The sequence below is a fragment of the Girardinichthys multiradiatus genome, chromosome 7 (genome assembly GCF_021462225.1).
Source record: "Girardinichthys multiradiatus isolate DD_20200921_A chromosome 7, DD_fGirMul_XY1, whole genome shotgun sequence".
Classification (NCBI taxonomy): domain Eukaryota; kingdom Metazoa; phylum Chordata; class Actinopteri; order Cyprinodontiformes; family Goodeidae; genus Girardinichthys; species Girardinichthys multiradiatus.
In genome coordinates, this window is record NC_061800.1 from 20,789,599 (window position 1) to 20,811,563 (window position 21,965).

At 42.0% G+C, this 21,965-nt stretch overlaps 1 protein-coding gene across 3 annotated transcripts in view; it reads left to right on the top strand.

Annotated features, from left to right (window-relative positions):
• The window catches only part of nck2a (NCK adaptor protein 2a), a 45,528-nt gene extending 25,747 nt beyond the window's left edge, over positions 1 to 19,781 (top strand). Inside the window, exons 2-5 of one of the 3 annotated variants that reach the window (XM_047371352.1) lie at positions 5,195 to 5,346; positions 5,921 to 6,162; positions 13,524 to 14,293; positions 16,938 to 19,781. In XM_047371352.1, the coding sequence (XP_047227308.1) occupies positions 5,937 to 6,162; positions 13,524 to 14,293; positions 16,938 to 17,132 (1,191 nt within the window). In that variant the 5' untranslated portion in view covers positions 5,195 to 5,346; positions 5,921 to 5,936 and the 3' untranslated portion in view covers positions 17,133 to 19,781. Of the gene's footprint in view, positions 1 to 5,194; positions 5,347 to 5,898; positions 6,163 to 13,523; positions 14,294 to 16,937 lie in introns of all 3 variants that reach the window. The other 2 variants (XM_047371351.1, XM_047371350.1) reach the window with 2 other exon arrangements.
• Positions 19,782 to 21,965: the final 2,184 nt, after the last annotated feature.

Here is a 21,965-nt window from a genome sequence, read left to right on the forward strand (position 1 = left end):
TTGACCTGAATGTCAAACACAGAAAGCTCTGCCAAACATTTTGGTTTTTTCTTTAAACCGTTTCGTCTTTTCATAATCTTCTTTTATTTTCTCTCTTCCTGTTTGTGAGCTGCTGAAAGAGCCTCTGAACGCTCCCCCCTCAGAGAGGGGAGCTGTGAAGTGTTTTCGAACCCCAGCTCAACTCAGCAGTCTGTTGCTCATCTTTCTCTCTTTGTAGAGGAACACAGGGGTCATGAGGAGTTTGAGCTATAAAGCCTTCCTCTTTTTCTTTAACCCGTATCATCCAAATTAGTTTGTTGGGGTGCATTCAAAGAGCAAAACGATTTTAAATAATTGTATGGTGCTAAAGAGGGAAAATTTAATCCAATAAAAAATTACCTTTTTTTTAACATAGGCAGGTTCTCTTTTCACTGGTGTTTTGCTTGCTGCAGATAGATTTCTGATTGCCTTACTGGGAGTGAATCAGGAGTCAGAAAGAGCTGTCTGATGTGGGTGATTGCCGAGAGAATAGTGGTCATAATTTGGAGTAACAGCTACCGCCACACCGAATGAGCAAGACTGTTTAAAGATTCAGAAATCAATATCATAGCTGAAGAGAGGTAACACTGACATTTTCACGGTCAAAATCATGCTAAGAACCAAAGTATTTTAGAACAACAAAAGAAGGCACAATAGTAGAAGAGTTTAAAAGGGTTTAAGTGAATTTTATTAATTTCTAACACATGTTGGGCAAAAACGTCAACCAGTCTCGGGTACTTTATATTGGAATCTGGACAGTAGGTGCTGTCTGAAGAGACAGTAGGTGTCCAAGAGTTTGTCACATGCCCTTTTATACGCACATAGTTGAATGTGACCTGAATTACTTCTTGGACTGTGCATGCATATAATGATAGAAAAATGAACTATGAGGAAGAAAACCAACATTACGCATCTGAACATCCCTTCCCTATGGGGAAACATGGTGGTGGCCACATCAAGCTGTGGTGATGCTTTTCTTCATCTGGGGTAAAGAAGCTAGTCAAATCCTGAAAGAAAACGTGGTGCAGGCTGCAAAAGATTTAAACTGGGGTGGAAGGTTTACCTTCCAGCTAGAGCTGCACAAGATATGGCAAATTTGTCACTACTGCGATATTTGTGTATGCATTTATTCCAGCAATATATTTGGTGATCCTTGTTGTTTTTTGCAGCGGAAACTGTTTAAGGTGGACATTAAGATGTCCTTGAAACTATTGCCATGCAGCAGTGTTGTTTAATTACCAAAACAGCAGCTTTAGTAGTTTTACTTTTTCAGTAAAACAACTTTGCTTCAATGGAAAATATTAATTTATATATTTTTTCCAGCGTCTGATTCCCCTACTCCCTGATTTTGTGTTTGCAATTAACCCAAAGCAAAAAGACATTAATGCTGTAAACCTAAGTATTTCTTTATTAACTCATATCGCCATAACAACATTGACCTTAATTATTGCATTTTGCATCTTTTCCAAAAGAACAGCATCCCTAAACATACAGCCAAAGCTACAGCCAGTGATTTAGATTGAAGTATACATGGGCATTTGAAAGGCCTAGTCAAAGCAGAGACCTAAATCTAATTGAAAATCTGTAGCAGAATTTGAGACACTTTGCATCCAGTCTGATTAAATTTGAGCTATTTTGCAAAGAATTGGCAAAAATATCAGTTTGCAGCTAGAGACAGAGGTTTTGAAGCAAAAAATGCAACAATAGTGGGCCAACTACTGCAGGCAACACATGAAAGTTTTCTTTTTAAATTTAATTCTTTCCAGTTTGCAGTTGTGCAATACTGTTGGTAGTTTATCACGCAGAATCAGTCTAAAAAAACCTCAAGTTTCTGTTTGCAGCAAGACTAAATGTGAAATTGTTAAAGGACTATGTGAATAGATTTACAACACATTGCAACAATGAAGTGGATGTCAAGTTTTATCAATCCATCTAAAGGAGGAATAAACGTTGTAAAACTGAGTGAAAGTTGTAATCTGGTCTAATCCAGCTGTTACTGCCAGAGGCACAGAGGTCAAAGCACACTCACACACCTCCCATCTCTTAGAAGAGATGACATCACCATCCCTCATCTTGTCATAAATATGTCCTCCTGATTCATATTCTACCTCGCTCTAAAGAATCCCAGCTGTCGCTTTTGTCCCCTCCGTAAATGTCACACTAACCCACTAAATCTCAGGTCTTCTGGTGGCCTTGTTGCTCCAGTGAAAAAGTCACACATCCTGGAAAGTTGAGCAGTTTAACTTGTTGTAAACTTGGCACAAACTCTTCACTCTTACACAACTCCCCTCCTCTCTCCTTCTCTCGGCTATCCCTGTCCCGACCTGCGAGGCGAGAGCCAGTTTGACAGCTTTTAGTGACGGCAAGCAGAGGCGCATCGTCTGAGCTGCTGTCTATGGGGTAAGAACGCTGTCAAAAACAGTGTGTATGTAAAGACAGAAATGTGGGCATATTAGTCAATAGTTGGTATTGTATATTTTCTCTATAAAAATACAAAATAAAATGTTACAGCTTCAAGAAATTACAAACACAAAGTTCAAGTTTACAGTTGTGGTTTATTCTTTATGAATACAATATGGTATAACAGTTTGTGAATACGATTTCTTTTCTTTGAGAATACGAGTTTACATCAGCGACTTGGCATCACGTGATCTCAGGCTGGTTAGTGGAGCACAGAGTTAGTCGATTCGCGTTGCGCATGCGCTGTCACACTCCTCACCGCCAGTAAACGTAGTGCCAGAATGGGAGATAATTCAGACTAAAAGGAATATTAGGAACAGAGGGGAGAAATCAAGAGTATTATAAATAAAGCATTGTTCTTTGAATATAGTGGGTGGAGTTATACAATGATGTACAGTAGGTGGCGCTATGCACCTCTGAACTTGTTGCGTACTGCCAGCAAAAGAAGAAGCAGCAGCAGCACTAGCGCCAAGATGACGGACATAAAAATAAGAACAATGCTTTATTTATAATACTCTTGATTTCTCCCCTCTGTTCCTAATATTCCTTTTAGTCTGAATTATCTCCCATTCTGGCACTACGTTTACTGGCGGTGAGGAGTGTGACAGCGCATGCGCAACGCGAATCGACTAACTCTGTGCTCCACTAACCAGCCTGAGATCACGTGGGGCCAAGTCGCTGATGTAAACTCGTATTCTCATAGAAAAGAAATCGTATTCACAAAGTGTTATAGCATATTGTATTCATAAAGAATAAACCACAACTGTAAACTTGAACTTTGCGTTTGTAATTTCTTGAAGCTGTAACATTTTATTTTGTATTCTTATAGAGAAAATATACAATACCAACTATTGACTAATATGCACACATTTCCGTCTTTACATACACATTGTTTCTGACAGCGTTCTTACCCCAAAGCTGTAGAGCATCTATTAGGTGTTCTCCTGCAGTGACAGAAACTGCTGCTCCAGAACGATCAGTAGGGAAGTTTTCAGTGATCTCTGATTCTGCAGTTGTAGCCCAATTGAAACTGAGATAAATCTAAGTGGCTAAGGAACAAAAAGCACCATTTTCCTCTGCCCCTCTTACTACGTATTAATAAGTAATCTATGAAGAAGAGATAAATCGTTTTACGGCTAATGGAATCTTTTTATAAGGTCTAATTTAAGCAACTACTCTTATCATGAGTCATGCTTCCTTTATTTAGCCTTTACCTTGGCTCTCATTAAAGGAGAAAATGTAAATAATTAAGTTATTTGCATCTTTTATGCAAGCTAATCTGCAGTTTTTTTCTGTCCAGACTGTGTAAAACTGTCTATTGTTCACATACACTAAATATGCATGGGTAATCTCACCCACATGCTCCTCGAATCAATGCTGCTTTCCATTTTAACCTCAGCAGGGGTTTCTGCTTGAATCAGTTAATGACTGAACATTTCAACATGGCGGAAAAAAGCTCGCTGCGTATCTATTATTTCCTTTTATGTGGAAGACTATTTTTGACTCCGTTTAACGGTTGTTTGCCACTATGATCTAATGGTTTAATAGCTGATCATAATGTTGCTTGAGATTAGACATTAGGTTTTATTCACTGCTCTGCAAAGAATTGCTCATAAAAAGATCACACAGTCATGAGGTCGTTTTAAATCTTATCTTTAAAGGTAAAACATGACAAAGGAGGGGATTGTTGTACTGACAATTTCTTTTGCAAATTTGTAACAAGTGATTTAGTCAATCAGGAAACAATTTCCTTTCCCCTTTCTGTTGTAATGTTCTTGTTTTCAGTCTCCCAACTTGAAGGTTACCTAAATATAAACTGAATTGGTCAGATGCTTTTCATAGCATGAGGTTGCATTTATTACTAAAGGTTTTCCTAGAGCAGTCTAAGTCAAACATTTCTTATGCCTACATGCATAGACTCAGGACTACACTTCCTGAACAGTAAGGTGGTCTGGCTGACCCATGTCGAATGACCTTACTCAAAGCCCGGAGAAATAGAGCATGTGATCGCTCACTGCCTGTCTAAAAAAAAAAAAGCCCCAATATTCAAGGTGTGTTTGTGTATTTGTGCACAAGGCTGGGTGCATAAATTGATTTTTGTGTGTTTGTGCTGCTCTTTGCCATAATAACCCTCTTGGAAATGCTTTGATGCCTGTAGAGCCGTAGTTCCTGTCATTAAACCAGTTGTGTTACCTGGCATCTTCTGACACAACAGATCTTTACTGCTAGACGTATTTGAAATGCTGCCACAGTTTCCATTTAAGGAATTATAGGCTTAATGTCAGTTCATGCTTAGAATATTATCATGAACATTAATCTTGGTTATGTAACGGACAGGAAACCTCTCCTGGCTTTATCCGGACTAATTCCCAGCGTGAGCAGGGATAAGCACTTTAGCTATTCTACACAGGAATGAATGCGGATCATTTTTTAATGACTTCTTACTTGTGACAGCAGTGCTGAGCCCCTCAAACACTGCTCACGGTTCAAAAGTATTCACACCCCTTGAACCTATTCACATTTAGTCACGTTACAAGCACAAACCTTGGTAACTGGTTGAATTTATTATATTGGGATTTTATGAAAGAACAACATAGCAAGTGATGCATGCATCTAAAATAAAAGTAAACGAATACACTTTAAAATGTGGTGTGCATGTGTATTTAGCCCCTTGTACTTTGATACTCCTAATTACAATCAAGTCCATTTCTCCCAGGGTTACTCTGTGTTTTTGGCTCTATTGATCTTCCAATCAGCTCCGACCACCTTCCCTGTCCCTGCTGACGAAAAGCATCCCCACAGCATGATTGCCACCACCGTGTCTCGTGCGGACCAGCTGTATTTGCTCTGCGATTCAATTACACGCAGGTGAACTAATGGGTGATCTCTCCAGACTGTTGACTGCACTGGTTTTTATTTAGGGGTATCAGAGTAAAGAAATAAACAATTCACACTTTGGGCTTATATATGTAAAAAACAAATCAGCCATAAATCTTTTTCCCTCCACTTCATAGTTAATGCACTACTTTGTGTTGATTTATCACATAAAATCCGAATAAATACTTTGAAGTTTGTGGTTGAACGTGAAAGAATGTAGAAAACTCCCTTCTGTGTTTGAATGAGGGCTGGCTCGTTGATAAAGCTGAAGAGTTCTCTAAAAAACAATGTTTAGTTTGTCCTTTCAGGGCTACTATACAAATATCAACGCGGCAGATCTTTTAAAGGAGCCACCGTAGAAATGTCATATCAGTATGACCTTATTGAAGTGCACTTATTTATGACTGATTAGTTATTAACTCAGTCTACAGCCCACTATCAGCCTTTGTTTTTTCGTGTCTCGAGGAAAAATCTTGATTGTGTTTAAATTTACAGGTTGCTAAGCATCATATGTTTGTCACTGATTTGTGACTCACTCCACAGCCCTCCTCCTTCTTCTTCCCAGGAGGACTCCATGAAAGATGACAGAAGAGGTGATTGTTGTAGCCAAGTGGGACTACACGGCCCAGCAGGACCAGGAACTTGACATCCGTAAAAACGAGCGCCTCTACCTCCTGGACGACTCGAAGACATGGTGGCGCGTCCGCAACACCGCCAACCAGACGGGTTACGTGCCGTCCAACTACGTGGAGCGGAAGAACAGCCTGAAGAAAGGCTCGCTGGTGAAGAACATCAAAGACACACTGGGTAAGAGGGATTCAGCTCGCTGCTGTGGAGAATAAGGTCCCCTGAGTGCATGGATTATTGCTCCTAAAGTTTAGCAAGCTTTTTCATTAAAAAGTACATCTGTGTCCCAATGAATGAATAAGATGAGAGTTTGTTTTTAGTCTGAAATTTCATAAGGAGTAAAACAATTTTCTCGCTGTGTTTGTGTCTTGGCTGGAAGCTGTCACCAAGCTCTCCAGGGAGCCTGTTGAGTCGGCCATTGCTCACAGCTGTCAGCACTCTGTCGCTCAGTGTCCCCGGCCATGACTTGAATATATTAGTCTCCGTGTGAGGGTATAGCTTTCAGCTTAGGGGAGGGGAAAGTGGTGTGTATAGCAATAGTGAAAGGAAGTCTCTGCTTTTCTCAGATTAAGTAAGAGGAAAATAGAGGTCCTACTTCTTTTGACTGGCAATGAAAGTAATAACATATAACAGATTATTCACAGAGACTTTATGCAATAAAATGTCCTTCACCTTGCAAGTCAGGCACACAGAAGACACCAATTATCGTCTGCATCAAAGGTCATTTTCCATCCCATTATTAAGTTATATATTTTTTAAGCCTGACAGAAATAGAAATATCTGCAGTAAAATCATAATGAAGTTTTGCTTTTATCCGTTAATAATTGGCCTAAAGAGATAGAGAATTATTTGTAGCTTGGAGAAATATTAATTTGGAAATAAAAACGGATAGAAATCCTGATTGGTGTAATGTGATATTTTATGTGACAGTGGGCCCTCTGGTTACATTGTTGTTGACTTTTAGGTTTCTTAAAGTAAGCCTCGTCAGGCCTTTAGGTAGATTGTGACCTAATTTATTTAGTTTGAATTTGGACATGTTGGCATGAAATGAGTTGGGACCGTGGCACTCTGACACCCACTCAGATGTTTTCTGTCTGAAGTGAACAAAAGTCACAGATGTCACCCCCCAGCAAGCATCCTCGACTAGCTAAATGACTTCAGTTAGTTTTTCTGATCGTTGATTCTCAAGTCAAGGAAGCCAAATATGAAAGGAATTCACTTGTGCTCTTATTCTACAGATGGTTGGCAAAGCAGCCACTGAAATGAATTTGTTTTGATGCTTTCACTGTGAGGTACCTTTTCCCCTGTCAGACTGGCTGGGGACAGGAACGAGAGGAACCTAGGCAGGAAATGGAAACGTCTGGTGGAAATTCCAGCAACACGGGGATCACAAAGTTTACATGTAAATGAAGTATTAAGTGTGTGGTTTCTAAAGGCAGCCACAGTTGGAGATGACAGAAGGTTGACTGAGGTCAGCTTTAATGCAGTCAGTGCTCTCAGCTCTGTGGACACACACCCTCAGGGGACTTGCGGCTGCATGTCGGCCACCGTGGCGCAGCCTGCTGGGTCGGTCACCTTAACCAGACTTCACAAGGTGCAGAGATGAACCCCTTCTTCCTCTGTTCCTTGCTCCAGCGCCATTTTCATCAGCTTCTTTCTCTGTCACTGTGGACTTCTGCTTTTCTCTTATCAGTAGTTAAGCTGCAGGACAGATCAGGCACCTAATGGCTGTATCAGAATGATGGATTACCTCCCTGTTCTCTGACTGAGTTACGTATCGACTACAACATTATGGCCCCGTTCCATTCCAGTCTGGGTAGCATCCTTCCTGCCAGGAGCTCTTTCCTGTTAAAAGCCTGTGAAAATTCAATAGGCGAGAACACTTTTATGATGAGGTGATGAGAATTAGGTGAGGGTCAGGTGCTAATGGAAGTTAATCACACACTTCAACAGACAGTTTGATTGGTTGAGAGCTTGATTACTTCATCTGATTTCTTTTTTCCATCAACCACAGTGAGTTCACACTGTGGTTGTTTGAGCATTTTGATACCCTCTCTTTACTGTTATCTCCAGCTTTTCCTCTCCATGTATACTGCTTTTTAGAGCAGTTGTATCGTCAGCATCCATCAGAACAGAGTCTTAACTATAAATGGCTGCCTGCTGCTCGGTGTCCCACTTTCTTCTCTTTGCAAATAAAAAACAGCAATGGGTAAAGGAAATAAGCATAGGCCTTACTATTGGAGAAACTGGGTCAGTACTCACCTGTAAAACTAACGAGAACGTTACATTTCTGTCCATCTGAGTTTTTAAAGAATACTGCACACTTGGTCTCATTCATTTAAGGTATGAGTTTGAGTGAACCACTAGGTCCTGATTTCAGGTATAATGTGTCATGGGTAAGGGGTGTTTTACATTCATTAATCTACTGCAGTATTAAAATGGTTATAATTGTTGCTTCTTGTTGTTCTAATTCATTGTACAAGCCCATTAAAACTTTCGAAGCTTTTTCACAGCTTTGAAGTAGAAGTAATCAAGTGCAAAAAACTGGAAAACAAACAAATCTATCAGAGGAAAATTAATAAATATTTTTAAAACGTCGCCATAATCTGGTTGCGTAAGTGAGCACACCCTTACAATAATACTTTGTGGAACCACATTTTGATAAAGTTTTAGCACTTGTTGATCAGCATCCCACATATAGACTTGATGCCTGACAAAAGTTCTCTAAATCTGAGAGAATATAATCTGTCCACAGCCCCTCTTTCTGTGAGTCCACAGATTTTCCGTCGGATTGAGTTTGGACTCTAAAGCGTTGATATTCCTCACATTAGCTCATTGTTATGTCGATTTGGATGTTTCAAAAACCACCATGTTTCACCGTGGTCATGGTGTTTTATTTCTGATGTGCTGTTTTTATGCCAAACATTTCTTTGTGTACAAAAACGAATAGTATTTTGTTCTCATCAGACCATAACACATTGTTTGGAAGAAAATGATTCAATCTTGTATTCACAAGATTTTCGAATTTAGAACACATCCAGTTGTTGTTGGAAAGTCCTGCAGCTCTTTCAGTTTTGCTGCTGGCCTCACTGACCAATTTAAGCATCGTCTGTTTGGCAGTTTTGGAGAAATGGTCCAGTTATGTTGTGGTTACCGTTTTCCCATACTGCCGAGGTAAAGTGAAGCGTGGCCTTGCTGGAGACTTGGCTTCTCCGATGGTCCTTGCAGTTTCTTCCTTCTCATTTGTAGCAATTTAAGCTTTGTGTTTCTTTTTTTTACTGGACAAACCTTTTTACAGCCTTACCGACGTTACACACAATACGGCATTAAGACCTCATGGCACTTCGATTAAAAACAGAGCCACACTGCTGGGGACTCACCTGTGATTCACTCTCAAAGTGCTCTTAAATCTCGGCACCTGCTGTTTCAGAACTAGCATTTCACTACAGGGTCATGTTGTGCTTTTTTGATTGCGGACACATGTATCTGGTGGGTGGTACGGTTTTGCAAGGACTCGCTTAATACAGTGACTTCCCTGCTGCCTTTCAGGGGAAGTAAGAGTGAAGCAATATGCTGCAACCTTTGAGTCTTTCATCAGTTCACTTACCTCAGAGTTGAAGCCCTCTGGGCTGAAAAATCAGGTCTACTTTCACAAGATGAAGCGGTAGAAGAAGGTTCAGAGTGAGGGGAGAAGTTGTCATGCTCCCGCGCTAACAGGCAGGCCAGTGCCTTGAAGTGGAAATGAAGGTAGGAGAGAGGTGTGTGGAGATACAGATGTTGTCGCTAAGCTCAGAGGAGTGAAGCATCTCAACCCCATTTCAGTGGCAGTTTTAGTTTTTCTTTTCTTGACCTTCTCAGGTTGTCCCAGATGTCAGCCTTGCTCCTCACTCATAAATACACTCAGCCATCAGATTTATGGGATCCACAGAGCATAAACACGCTCTGCTTGTTATTCCTACCTCATCCTCCTGCTTTGCATGTTTGTCAGCTGTGGCCTCTGATGTGTTTGGTCTCTAGCATGTGTGAGAAACAGCTGCCAAGAGACCCCCCCACCCCTTTCTTTCTCCACTACAACCCTCTTCCTCTCTCTGCCAACAAGTTTCATGCTACACTGTATGAACCCTGCAGTTTTCAAACAAAGTAAATGCTCTGTTCAGCAGTGACATTTCTGTGGCACAGTCTGGGAAGAGGAGCTGTCAAGATTTCTCTCTTCCATCACTGGCAGCACACACGAGCTCATATTGACACCAGCCTTAGCTGTCAAGTAAACGCTTTAAAAGCTGTCAGCTGCACTGCGTGTAATTACTGTTTAAACATCCATGTGAGGAACAAGAGGAAACCTCCTCCGTTATGTTCAGCTGAGTTTAAAAAATGTTCGTGTCTCACTGAAGTGTTCAAACACTGTTAAACACCCGTCTTTGAAGGTACATGGATGCCGGAGTCAGAGGCAGGTAAGACTGGGCCTGACTTTGATCCTGGATATGCCTGTCATTATTAAGCCCATGGTGCCTGCTCCACTTTTCACTCCCTCTGTGCTCCGTCTATTTTCAACCTTTGGGTTTATATAGAGGTGTATATGGTGTGTAGATGATGGCATCTGAATGCTGAGTAAAGAAGAGCTATAGTTTCATTCTGGAGGAGGTGTTGCTCGGTGCAGGACATTTTACAGCAAAAGCCTTAGCAGTTTCTCGATTTCCATCTTCTTCATATTGAATATAAGGGATATCCCAACCAGGACCTTCTTTTTGACCCAAATACCAATTCAAATAATTTTAGATGAACCTTTTGGACGGTGCCGAATCCCAGTCCATCATTAAATGATTTAAATGGCATTAAACCTAGGGATGCAATTCTTGTTCTTGTTGGGGTTCACTGGGGGTGGGATACTCATGGGGTTGAGATCAGGGCTCGTTGGGGGGTCGGGACTGCTCCGACATGGGGCGGCTTCGGTTGGTGGGTTGCTTTGGGCCATGTGGACCCCTCTTTTGTACATAGCCCCCTCTCCGGAGGTGGATGGGGGTTGTTGGGGACTGGGTTCGGGGCAGGGGGGCGGGAGCTGGTCACCCGGGTCTGGACAGTACCGGCGCTGTCTGCCTGCCTCTGCTCCAGGAGAGAAGGGGACTACCTCCTGGGTCCGGGGGCTGGTTGCCCTGAGGGGGTACAGGCGCCTGGACCTGGGAGTATAGAGTATGCATGGGGAGTGTGAGTGAGTGTATGACGTCCATTGTTGTTATCCTTATGTTGGGTGTGAGTGATTTTATGTGTATGCATGAGGGTGGGAGTGGGTGATTGTGACTGTGTGCCTTTTTTTTTTTTGCGACAGGTTGGGTCTTGGACTGCTCCCTCTCCTGGATCAGCTTCCTCCCCGCCACACCGCCTACCGGTGGTTGGAGTTTCTGCCCACTGATGTAATTGTGGTTTTCGGTGTCCGCCGCCAGGTGCTTTGGTGTGTGCTGGCTCACTTCCGGTGGCTGCTTGCCAGGGCCTGGCCCCCTGGGCTCTGTCGGGCCTCTGCTTGGGGGGAGGTGTGTCCCGGGGTCTTGGGCCTTCGGGTCCATGGCTGGATCTGCTCGGGCGTGGACCGCTGCCAGCGGGGCCTGTGGACTCGTCGCTGCGGCTCCCTGGGGCTTCTGCACTGTCGCTGCTGGGTGGTTCCCCTGGGACTCTCCACTGCTCTTCTCTGGGGGGGTTGCGGTAGTCCCGGCGGTGGTTCTCCTGGCGTTCTTGTGCTTTGGGGGGCTTTTAGATGTCTGTGACTCAGATCTCCTCAGTGTCCGTCCAGGGACCATGAGGCAGGCTTGTGGGTCCTCACACTCTATTGCATATTTTTGTGGAGAAACCTTGTATACAAAAGCGCGTCCACACCCATACTCACAGGTGTTAACCTTCAGGTGTTGACAGATACACAGATGTTCTATTTTGGGCTGCACTTCTCACTAAGTACATTTTACATTCAGAATTACCGTGTACTATTTTGTTAAAAAAACAGATGTAGGTGTATAAGCAAGCAGGGTGTAATCTTGTATTCTCTTCATCCTTCTTTCTCTCCTCCACTCTTTCCTCCTTTTCTCCCCTTTTTCCCCATCTCTCTCTTTTTTGAGCTTCATTTTTCCTTTTCATTTCAATCTCCGTGTCTGTAACAATTGAAATATTCCCAAAGAAGTTTATAATAAAGTTTCTTCTATAAATATCAAGCAGAGCTTTAAAGCATTAGCTGTGACGCTCTGCTTGTGAAAGTAAATCTGTTGGGCAATTTCTTGGTACTCAGACAACAATTCTGAGCGATATTCTGCCGGACAGGACACGGTAAAAAAAAAAAAAAAAAACTAGGGATGCAAACAAATAGTCGACTTATGATTAATTGTCAAATGATGGTTTATTGGATAAAAATGTGTTGGATTTGATTAACTGATAACATCTGTTTACCCTGTCTTTAAATGAGTTATACATCCCTCTGTTCATGGGGGATTAGTGGTTCACATATTTTAGTAACTGTTCTGTAACCCAATAGGTTCCTGTTTTGTTATATTTTATGAATATGTCTAAATTTATTAATGTGATAGAAAACCAAGATTTTTTGTTTATCCAGTCAGTGTTTAATACAGCTGGCACAATAATCTGTTAGATTTAGTTCATTATACTGCATAAGATTTAGCCCTTCACATTATGGAAAAACCCTCTTGATACAAGAGAAAACTCGTGATTTTAAGAAAATGCCCACTTATCAACTAATTGTTAGTCGATCGATAAGATTAATCACCTTTAGATTAACTCATTAATTGATAACTTTCATCCCTAATTGGTCATTTTAAATGCTTTAAAACAACACGCTACATTTGATCAGTACTTGAGTATCAAAGATGCTTCAGACATACAGTTGCTGTCTTCAATTCAGCCGCATCTCTCTCCAGCTGAGGGTGATTTCCCCGGATCAGTTTGCTGGTGAAGTGCTAGGCTAATGCTAGAGTGAGTACTCTCTGTTCTGATTCATTGATATTCAGGCTCTTAACATATTTCAGCGCATTTCCAATTAATTATGTATGAGAAGAACTTCCAGAAGACGTTCTCTTGGCGCTTTGGTTTGAACATCATAACATTTATTAGCTTGTGTTTCAGCTACTTTCTGCTCATCTCTGTCCTAAATGAAAACCTGTCTGAGATGTTCGTTTACTGGATGCTGGAGTGTCATATTTAATTCATATGGTGGCTATGAAGGGTCAAACAACTCCTAAAAAGTATTACACAGAAAATAATAGCTGTTGTGTGGGAAATATAACATTGTATTTGTTTTTATTTAAAATAATACTTTGATTAAAAAAAAAATCCCAGGACTTCCGGATTGTACGAAAAATGTTGCTTTCTTGGTTGCAAACCATGTAGACAACCAGTTCTTAATGCATTATTACACATGTTTACAGAAAAAGGAAAGTCTAATGAAACCAAACATGATCAAATCAAATTTTGTCAACAAGAGTTGAGCGTTACAGAAATTCTTACTGCTGCGTCACCTTTTCTATTTCTCTTTCTGTGATTGTACGCAGGTTTGGGAAAGGGTAGGAGGAAGCCAAGTGCCCGTGATGCCTCCCCTACACCAAGCTCAGATACAGAGTACACTTCCAATGGCAGCGGGGGAGGAGGTGTGGGAGGAGCCGCGGAGAGGATCTACGACCTCAACATTCCCGCTGTGGTCAAGTTTGCATACACAGCAGAGAGAGAAGACGAGCTGACGCTGGTCAAAGGCTCCAGGGTGATCGTCATGGAAAAGTGTAGCGACGGCTGGTGGCGTGGTAGTCAGGCCGGCCGTGTCGGCTGGTTTCCCTCGAACTACGTCCAGGAAGAGCTCATGGGGGTCGATGACAGAGAGGGAGATTCCTCGCGGGGTTACCTTGGAGGATCTCAGGGAACTCTGCTGGCCAACGGGCGGGCAGGCGACCAGGACGTCGTTCTCCATCTGGTTCAGACGCTCTACCCCTTCAGTTCTGTGACAGAGGAGGAGCTGAACTTTGAAAAAGGAGAAATCATGGAGGTGATAGAGAAGCCCGAGAACGACCCAGAGTGGTGGAGGTGTAAGAACTCTCATGGCATTGTGGGCCTGGTGCCTAAAAACTATGTGATGGTGCTGGACGAACAACCCGGCCTACCTTCCTCTACGTCAAGCTCCCCACAGAACCGCTTTGTGGCACCAGCGCGCTCAGGGAGGTTCGCCGGGAGGGACTGGTACTACGGCAACATCACTAGACACCAGGCTGAGAGCATACTCAACGAACGAGGAGAGGAGGGAGACTTCCTCATACGAGACAGCGAGTCATCGGTGAGTCATTTAGGCGTCGTCACGACAGAATGACGCCATGTAGTTCCGAAAACTACAGAGAAAGTATTCATCCAAAGTCAAGAAAATAAGAAACCCTAATTATATACGTGTGGCAAATTTGGACCCATATTTAAAAACAAAGAAATCTGAGTTTAAAAGCTCAACTGAGTGGTGAAAAGATTTTAATGCGGAGTTAATCCGTAACTTTTCAGAGCAGATCTTAAAGAATCACATGAAAATGCAACTGAGGTGTAGGAATTTAACCTACATCTGCTGTCAACAATATTTTCTATTGCACATTGTAAAGAGATTATTTACGTGCAGCTGTGACTGAAGACGAAGCAGTTAGGTTTGTACATTCTGCATACAATTTTCCAGTTAATCAAGTTCCAGTAAACTGGAACAATCCATGGTTACACTTGGTTTCATCAGACTGAGGAAAAGAATGCGGATGCATATTTCTGCCTTTGTGCATTTTACCATTACTTAATAGTCAATATACAGTTAGTTAAACGGAATTCAATATTTTAGGTTGAAATATACTTAATATTTCTTAATTTTCCTAGTAATCACTATTACAGAGGCTACCACAGAGTCATAAAAAGTCCCGAACAAAGGCCTGCACACTCCAGAGGACCTCAGTCTCCTCAGAAGGTGGAGGTGACTCTGGCCCTTCTTGTACAGGGCGTTGGTGTTATGGGACCAGTCCAGTTAATTGTTGAGATGAACACCCAGGTACTTAAAACTGTCCACTGACTCAATATCCTCCCCCTGGATGTTCACTGGTGAGTGAGGTGGTGTCCTTCTCCTGAAGTCTATCACCATCTTCTTCATCAGTGAGGTAATCAATGGTCCAGGCAGCAAGGTATCCATCCACTCCCGCTTCCTCCAGCTCCCCCTGCAGCAGCGCCGGTCTGATGGTGTTGAAAGTGCTGGAGAAGTCAAAGAACATAACTCTCACTGCGCTCCTGGCGGTCTCTAGGTGGGTGAGCGCCTCTGCTTCCTCTACTCCAATGTTGAGCCTGTAGGCAAACTGCAGCGGGTCCAAGGTAGGGCTCACCCCAGTGCGAAGGTGGGTGAGGATGAGCCTCTCCATGGTCTTCATCTGGTGGGAGGTCAAGGCGCCTGGTCTGTAGTGGGCTGATTCCTTGGCATGTGTTGTTTTAGGAACCGGAACCACTCAGGAGGTCTTCCACAGGACAGGGACCTTCTCTAGACTGAGGCTCAGGTTGTACATGTGGCTGAGGATCTCACAGGGCTGGTCTGCACATGTCTTCAGCAGCCTGGGACTGATGCAGTTTGGTCCTGCAGCTTTCCTCTACTTCAGCCACCTCAACTCTTTCCTCACCTGGCCTGATGTGAGGGAGAGGGGGGAGAGATTGGGGGCGCCTTTGGATGAGTGTAGTCGGGGGAAGGGAGGAGTGGCAGTTGGCCGGGAGACCTGTGAAGAGGAGGAAGCAGGAAGGAGGGCAGAGGGAGTGAGGGGAGAGCTAAACCTGTTGAACTAACAATTTAATTCATCTGCCCAGCACTGGTCTCCATCAGCCGTCCCTCTGACACTCTGTCCAAGTCTAGAAATGTTCTCAAGTCCACTCCACATGTCCTGCACGTTGTTCTGTACAGGCCGCTCCTCCAGCTTCTTCCCGTAGTCCTTACACCTCCTAATCCTCTACTAGAGCTTGTCCTGAACTGTCCTCTGCTCCTCTCTGTCCCTTGAGTTGAAAGCTCTCTTCTTCTGGTTCAGATGGGTTTTAAGCTCAAGGGTCACGTGGGGATGGTTGTTGGAGAAGCACCTTACCTTCCAGGTTGGCACAATGCTGTCGACACAGAAGTTAATATAGTCTGTGATGCAGTGGTTCAGGCCATCAATGTCCTCACCATAAGAGCTGCAGGGATGTACACGTGAAACACTATTACCTGCCCAAACACCCTCGGGAGGTAACAAGGCTGCATACCCACAATAAGCAACTCCAAGTCCTGGGTGCAGAGCTACTCCTTCACGTGGACATGCATCCCGTTACACCACCTCTCATTCACAAACACCGCCAGCCCTCCTCCTTGCTTCTTACCCCTCTCCGCCCACACTTTGGTCTGCACACAAGTTTGAACCCGTCTAGGGAAACCACTGAGTCCGGTATATGTCCATTTAATCATGTCTCCGTAAAACACAAGAGGCTGCACTCCCGGTACTCCCTCTGGAGTTGTGTCAGCGCAGCCAACTCCTCGGTCTTCTTGGAGATGGAGCGGACATTTCCCATAATCACGGAGGGCAGACATAGTCTGTACCTCCGCTTCTTACTTCTTACAACCTCTCTGCAGCCTCTGTGTCTCCTCTATACCTCTGCAGGAATCTCCAGCTTAACTCCGGTATAACTTGCTGCTGTTCACACAGCGCCATCTGTCAGCAAATGAACTTTTAGAATATTCAGGGCCAAATTGTAAGGAATCAGTGCACTTTTCAGTAGATTTCTTATTTTAAAGTTTTAAGAGTGCAGTAATAATGAAGGATTTGGCATTAGTTTGCAGTTATAAGTGTGACAATGGTGCCCCCTGCTGGCTGTTCTCAGTCTGCCCTTTGTAATCCTGTGTTCCTTTTTCTCTCCCTGTTCTTTGTCTTTTTTTTTTTTTGGTTTTGGTTTTTTAGCCCAGTGATTTCTCCGTGTCTCTGAAGGCGGCGGGGAAAAATAAGCACTTTAAAGTGCAGCTGTCAGACGGGGTGTACTGTATCGGCCAGCGCAGGTTCAACTCCATGGATGAACTAGTGGAGCATTACAAGAAGGCCCCCATCTTCACCAGCGATCACGGGGAGAAGCTATACCTGGTGAAGGCGCTGCTGTGATCTACACATCTACACTGGATCTCTCACACACTCTGACGCACACATGATCCCCGACTGTCTTAACCCAAGCCTTAGCTGTGGACCCTCCCGCTGTGGCGTCTGTACCACATCCAGATCCTCAGATCTCTTGGATTTTCCAAGTGAAAACCAGACTAACTTTTTTTTTTCTAGCTCTTCGCTGTTTTTGCAGACGACCCTCAGACAGCCATCACCGAGCCACATAGAGAACACAGTGTGTACCGAGCCTCTATTATCTTGGATGTGCTAACCTGCAGTGACCAGATTTGCTGCTAACAGAACGCCTGAGGCCTTGTCGGGGGTTGAGCTCTCCCTCTGATGTCATACGTAATGTCTATTTACTAGCACGCACGTTGTAAATTACACCATTGCTCTTAATTCACCCAGGAGAACAGACGTTTACCAGTTCAAAGAGGGACTTAGACCTCAGTGGGACCTAACTCTGTCATGTCTAATTGCAGGCCATGTTTTATTTTGTTTTTTCTCTTTCTTTTTTTAAAGAACTGCTTGTTGGCAAGTTCACCTTTTTTTTTAAGCTAATTTAATTCATCTTCGTTGAAGTTTTGTACAGTTACTTTTTCACAAAGTGACCAGAATCACTGTCTTGCCTTTTTTTTTTTTTCCTTCTAATTTTCACTATTCCTCCACCCAATTGGTTTTTCTATTCTACGTTTTTTTCTGTTTCTAGCAAACAATTCATTGCTAGTGATACTTTAAATGTGGACAACACTCACTGTAGTATTTCTACCAAGCGGTGCAATAGAGGAGACCTCAGAGTCCCTGTAGAGGTTGAATGTTGATCCATGTAACCAAACGTGCCACCCTGTACCCATTACTACTGGCTCCAGGTCTGCACTGCACTCTCAGACGAATCCCTGGCTCAGTGATCATGCTTTATATCGTGTCGAGTTGAACATGTTACCGTTCTCCAGTACGTGTCTGTAGTTACATGAGGAAAAAACAATAATAAAAGCTTTTTTTGTTTTGTTTTGGTAAGGCTTCCTGAGTACCTACACTTGATCTGTTTCTTTAATGTGATGCAGTTCAGAAAGAAAAGTACCTCTTCTGATGGTATCTTTGCGTTTACAGGAAACTTTGCAAGAAATGTATATGGAAGATTAATCAGTAACTATATGAGACCCCGATTTAAACAGAAGTCTATTAAGGGATGTGTGTTTTTGAAGCTATCTTTATAGATCAAAGTAATTTAATTTGTTTAGGCACTCCAAAAACAGGTTTATTCCTTAGCTGAAGAGTTTACCCCCTGGTTAGCAGCAATAACAGCTCTGTTAGGCCTGAGTAGTTTAAACTAGTAACATAATGTTAAAGTTGCAGACACCTGATTGTGAAAGTAGTGCTGAGCTGCTGTATTTTAACATTCTGGACCCTCCAAGCCTCTTGACACTGCTGCTAAAGATGTGTAAAAAGGAAAAAATAAAGTTTTCTAAAGGTGATCTGTTGATTTATTTTTTACCTCATGTACTATCCCACCCACCGTGACTGGTGATGAGATGGACTCGGCCCCTCATCCAGTTCTGTTTCCCTCAGTTCTTGTAAAGGTTTTGGTTACTGCTCTGATCGGTGTGGTCACATTTAGGTGAGTAGTTGTCTTTCTTGTATCCATTTCATGACTTTTCTGATCAATGCACGTCTACCTTAATTAAATGACACATTTTCCGATCTTTCCCATTTTATAGTGGGTCTCATAAGAGGAATTGTCTTCTGTCACCTCATATTTATGCCCAAAGGAAACGTAAATCAATCTCCAAATAGTAATTAAAAGTTTGTCGACACTTTGGTCAAAAACACTATGCTTCACTTTAATAAATGTATAATTCATAAGAAATGTTGGAGCCGATGTTGGCACCGGTGATGTAAAAGAAAAAAAAACTTTTATCGTGGGATTTTTTTATTTTTCTCAGCAGAATAAATTAAAGTTCAAATGTTTTCTTGCCTTTCCCATTTTGAAGAGTGACCAAGAGTAAATAGGCCTCAGTATCATGTTTTTACTCAATGGAAACAGTGAGTCATGAATCACTAACAAACATTCCTGCTCAGATCAATAAAAACAAATAAATTAGGCAATAAAAAGTTCTAAAATATGTTAAAGACATTTTTTTAAATAGGAATTTATTTGTCCAGTTATGGGACCAGCCTTTGTGATAAAATATACATTTTCTTTCAGGCTTTTTACACATCTTTAACAGGGGGTCCAATAAATGGAGGCAGCTGTAAATGTGGCCTAAAATTAGCATTTTGCAGGCATTGTGTAGCAGCCCGACCAAACCTTGACCTGGATTGGTTCAGTTCAGAAGAAGTCATCCTTCATTGTGAAGAAACCAAATCCACCCCCCTTGGATTTAAAACTAGAAAACTAGTAACACCAAACATTCACCTGTTTCTGTTCATTTGTTTACCAATGGAAGTGTTGATCACGGGGTCCTCAGCTTTTATATGATATATCTGAATGTCATTGAGCACTGTTATTTAATTCGTGTGTCCACTGTATGTATATATACCAATAAGAAGAGGTGCATATATGAATCATTAAGTTCCAACCTATGGTACTGTATCACCGACAACATGATGAGGATTGAGATACTTTTGTTCAATAAAAACTTTTGACAAAGACTTGTGATTGGTTAATGCAGCATTGATGGTTCTGGGTTTTCTTTTCTGAAGCTCTGTTTTAGTTCAAGGTTAAACATTTTTACCAAGAAAGCACGTCTTTGAAGAGCTTGAAGTTTTCCACATGGACCGTCATTAATGAGTCTAACTTTTGTTAATATTACGTTCAAAGATCTCTCATCATGTTTCTGATACTACTTTTAACTGTTGTGTGAAATATTCTTGTAAAAGAAAGTTTTTTTTCATGCTACTAAATTTAAATCTTTTCACCACAAAGACTCACTCTGAAAGTCGGTCTGATCTGCTGCTAAGTGAAGTTTAGACGTTAAATTAATTAGCTAGTTTAGCAATCTTGGCTATATTAAGTAGGCTATTTCTATACTGCTTATTTTACTCTCAAATTTTAAATGGGTATTTACTAAGAATGTCCTGATCCTATCCCAAGTATCATATCATGACCCTGATCAAGGCATTTTTAGGAGTCCATAACTAAACTAAACTCCTGAATCCTGATAGACACCAAATTTATTTTTATGTAATTTAATATTCTCTGGTTAGAACTATTCTGGATAAAAGTTTAAGGGCCTGATCTTCAAATGATTGGCATGTATAAAAACGTGCAAACTGCATTGTGTGGGCAAAGCTGTTCTACAAACCAGCTGCAAATTGAATTGCATGTGAAAAATGAGCGGAATAGCAGACGCAACACTTTTAGCGTGTTTGCCTTCAGGGATATGCCAAAATATGATAACCCAAACGTGGCAATTTACGGGATGAGGATATGCAAATGTAATATCCTATCACCTAACAGCGTCTTTACTGAGCACTTTTGAAAGCAAGACGCAAACTGGCATATTTGCGGTCAAATGTCAGCGGTCATTGTGGCGAGGAGGAGGCATGGAGGATCTTCTGTACAAGTCATGTTTTTACTGTCAGAAATAGTAAATATATTCTCAGCAGGATTATCATTCATTTACCTGAACTGTTGTCAGGTTTTATGAATAATGTCTGCACCACTTTTGCACCTGTTATCCATTGCACACACAATCTTTGTAGATCGCCTGCAGTTTTTTCTTTTTTGCGCAATTTAGCCCTTCTCATTTGGAGTGTTTAAAGATCGGACCCTTTAGAATGATGATTTATGGTGAAATGGGCTTTATTGTCTGCTGCAGCTCTGTGCATGTGAGCTGCAGTGCATGCTGAGCTCACAAAGCCACCTGTTAGGAACAGGAGTAATTAAAAAGCCAAGTTTATGAAGCAGGAGAACAACCTTTTTTGTGAAGTGCACCATTCTCTAATGCAACAAAACTTTCCCAGAGCATGATGCTGCCACTCTTTTACTTTACAGTTTGTGTTCACAGGCTTGTGCTTCCCTTTTTTTCGATCAAATGTATCAATGGCCATTGTAGTCAAACGCTTCAGCTTTAGTTTGACCCGATAACAGGACATGTCTCCAGAAATTAAGGTCTTTGTACCTTAGTGCATTTATAACTGTAATCTGGCTGTTCTGCTGCTCATGCAGTAATTTCTTCTTCCTTACTGATTGGCCTTTCAGCTCATGTTGATATAGGACTTGTTTCACTGTGGATAATGACACTCTCTGACCAGCTTCAGCCAGGATCTTCAAGGTCGTTTGCTTTTGTTTTGGTGTTAATTTGCACCAAACACGTTCATCTCTGGGACACAGAACTCACTTCCCTCCTGGGTTGCATGATGGTAGGACATGTTTTTAGCGTTTATATCATTGTTTGAGCAAATGAACGTAGGTGTTACAGGTATCTGCAAAGGATGAACCAGACTCATGGAGGTCCACATTTCTCTTCCTGATTTCCTTTGAATGTTTCCATGACAGCAAGCAAGTATTTTAAGCCTTAAAATACATCCACAGGTTTGCCTCGATTTAACAGTTGTGAAGTACTGAGAAGCTTACAAAGTCATTACATCATCATCTGGGCTTTCCCAAATGGTTGTAGCAACATAGTGATCTTGGTGTATTTAGTATTCAGAATTTGAAGAAAGTAATAAAATAATTCTCATTATTCAGTTATTCGGTGAATAGATGTTCTTTTGGTAATCTTAAGTGAACTAAAACAGCATGAAGTTTATTCTGATTTAATGTCAGACAGTGAGAGAAAGGCTGTGTGTTTTGTATGCATTGCAGGTAAATAAATGACCCACGATCCAAGA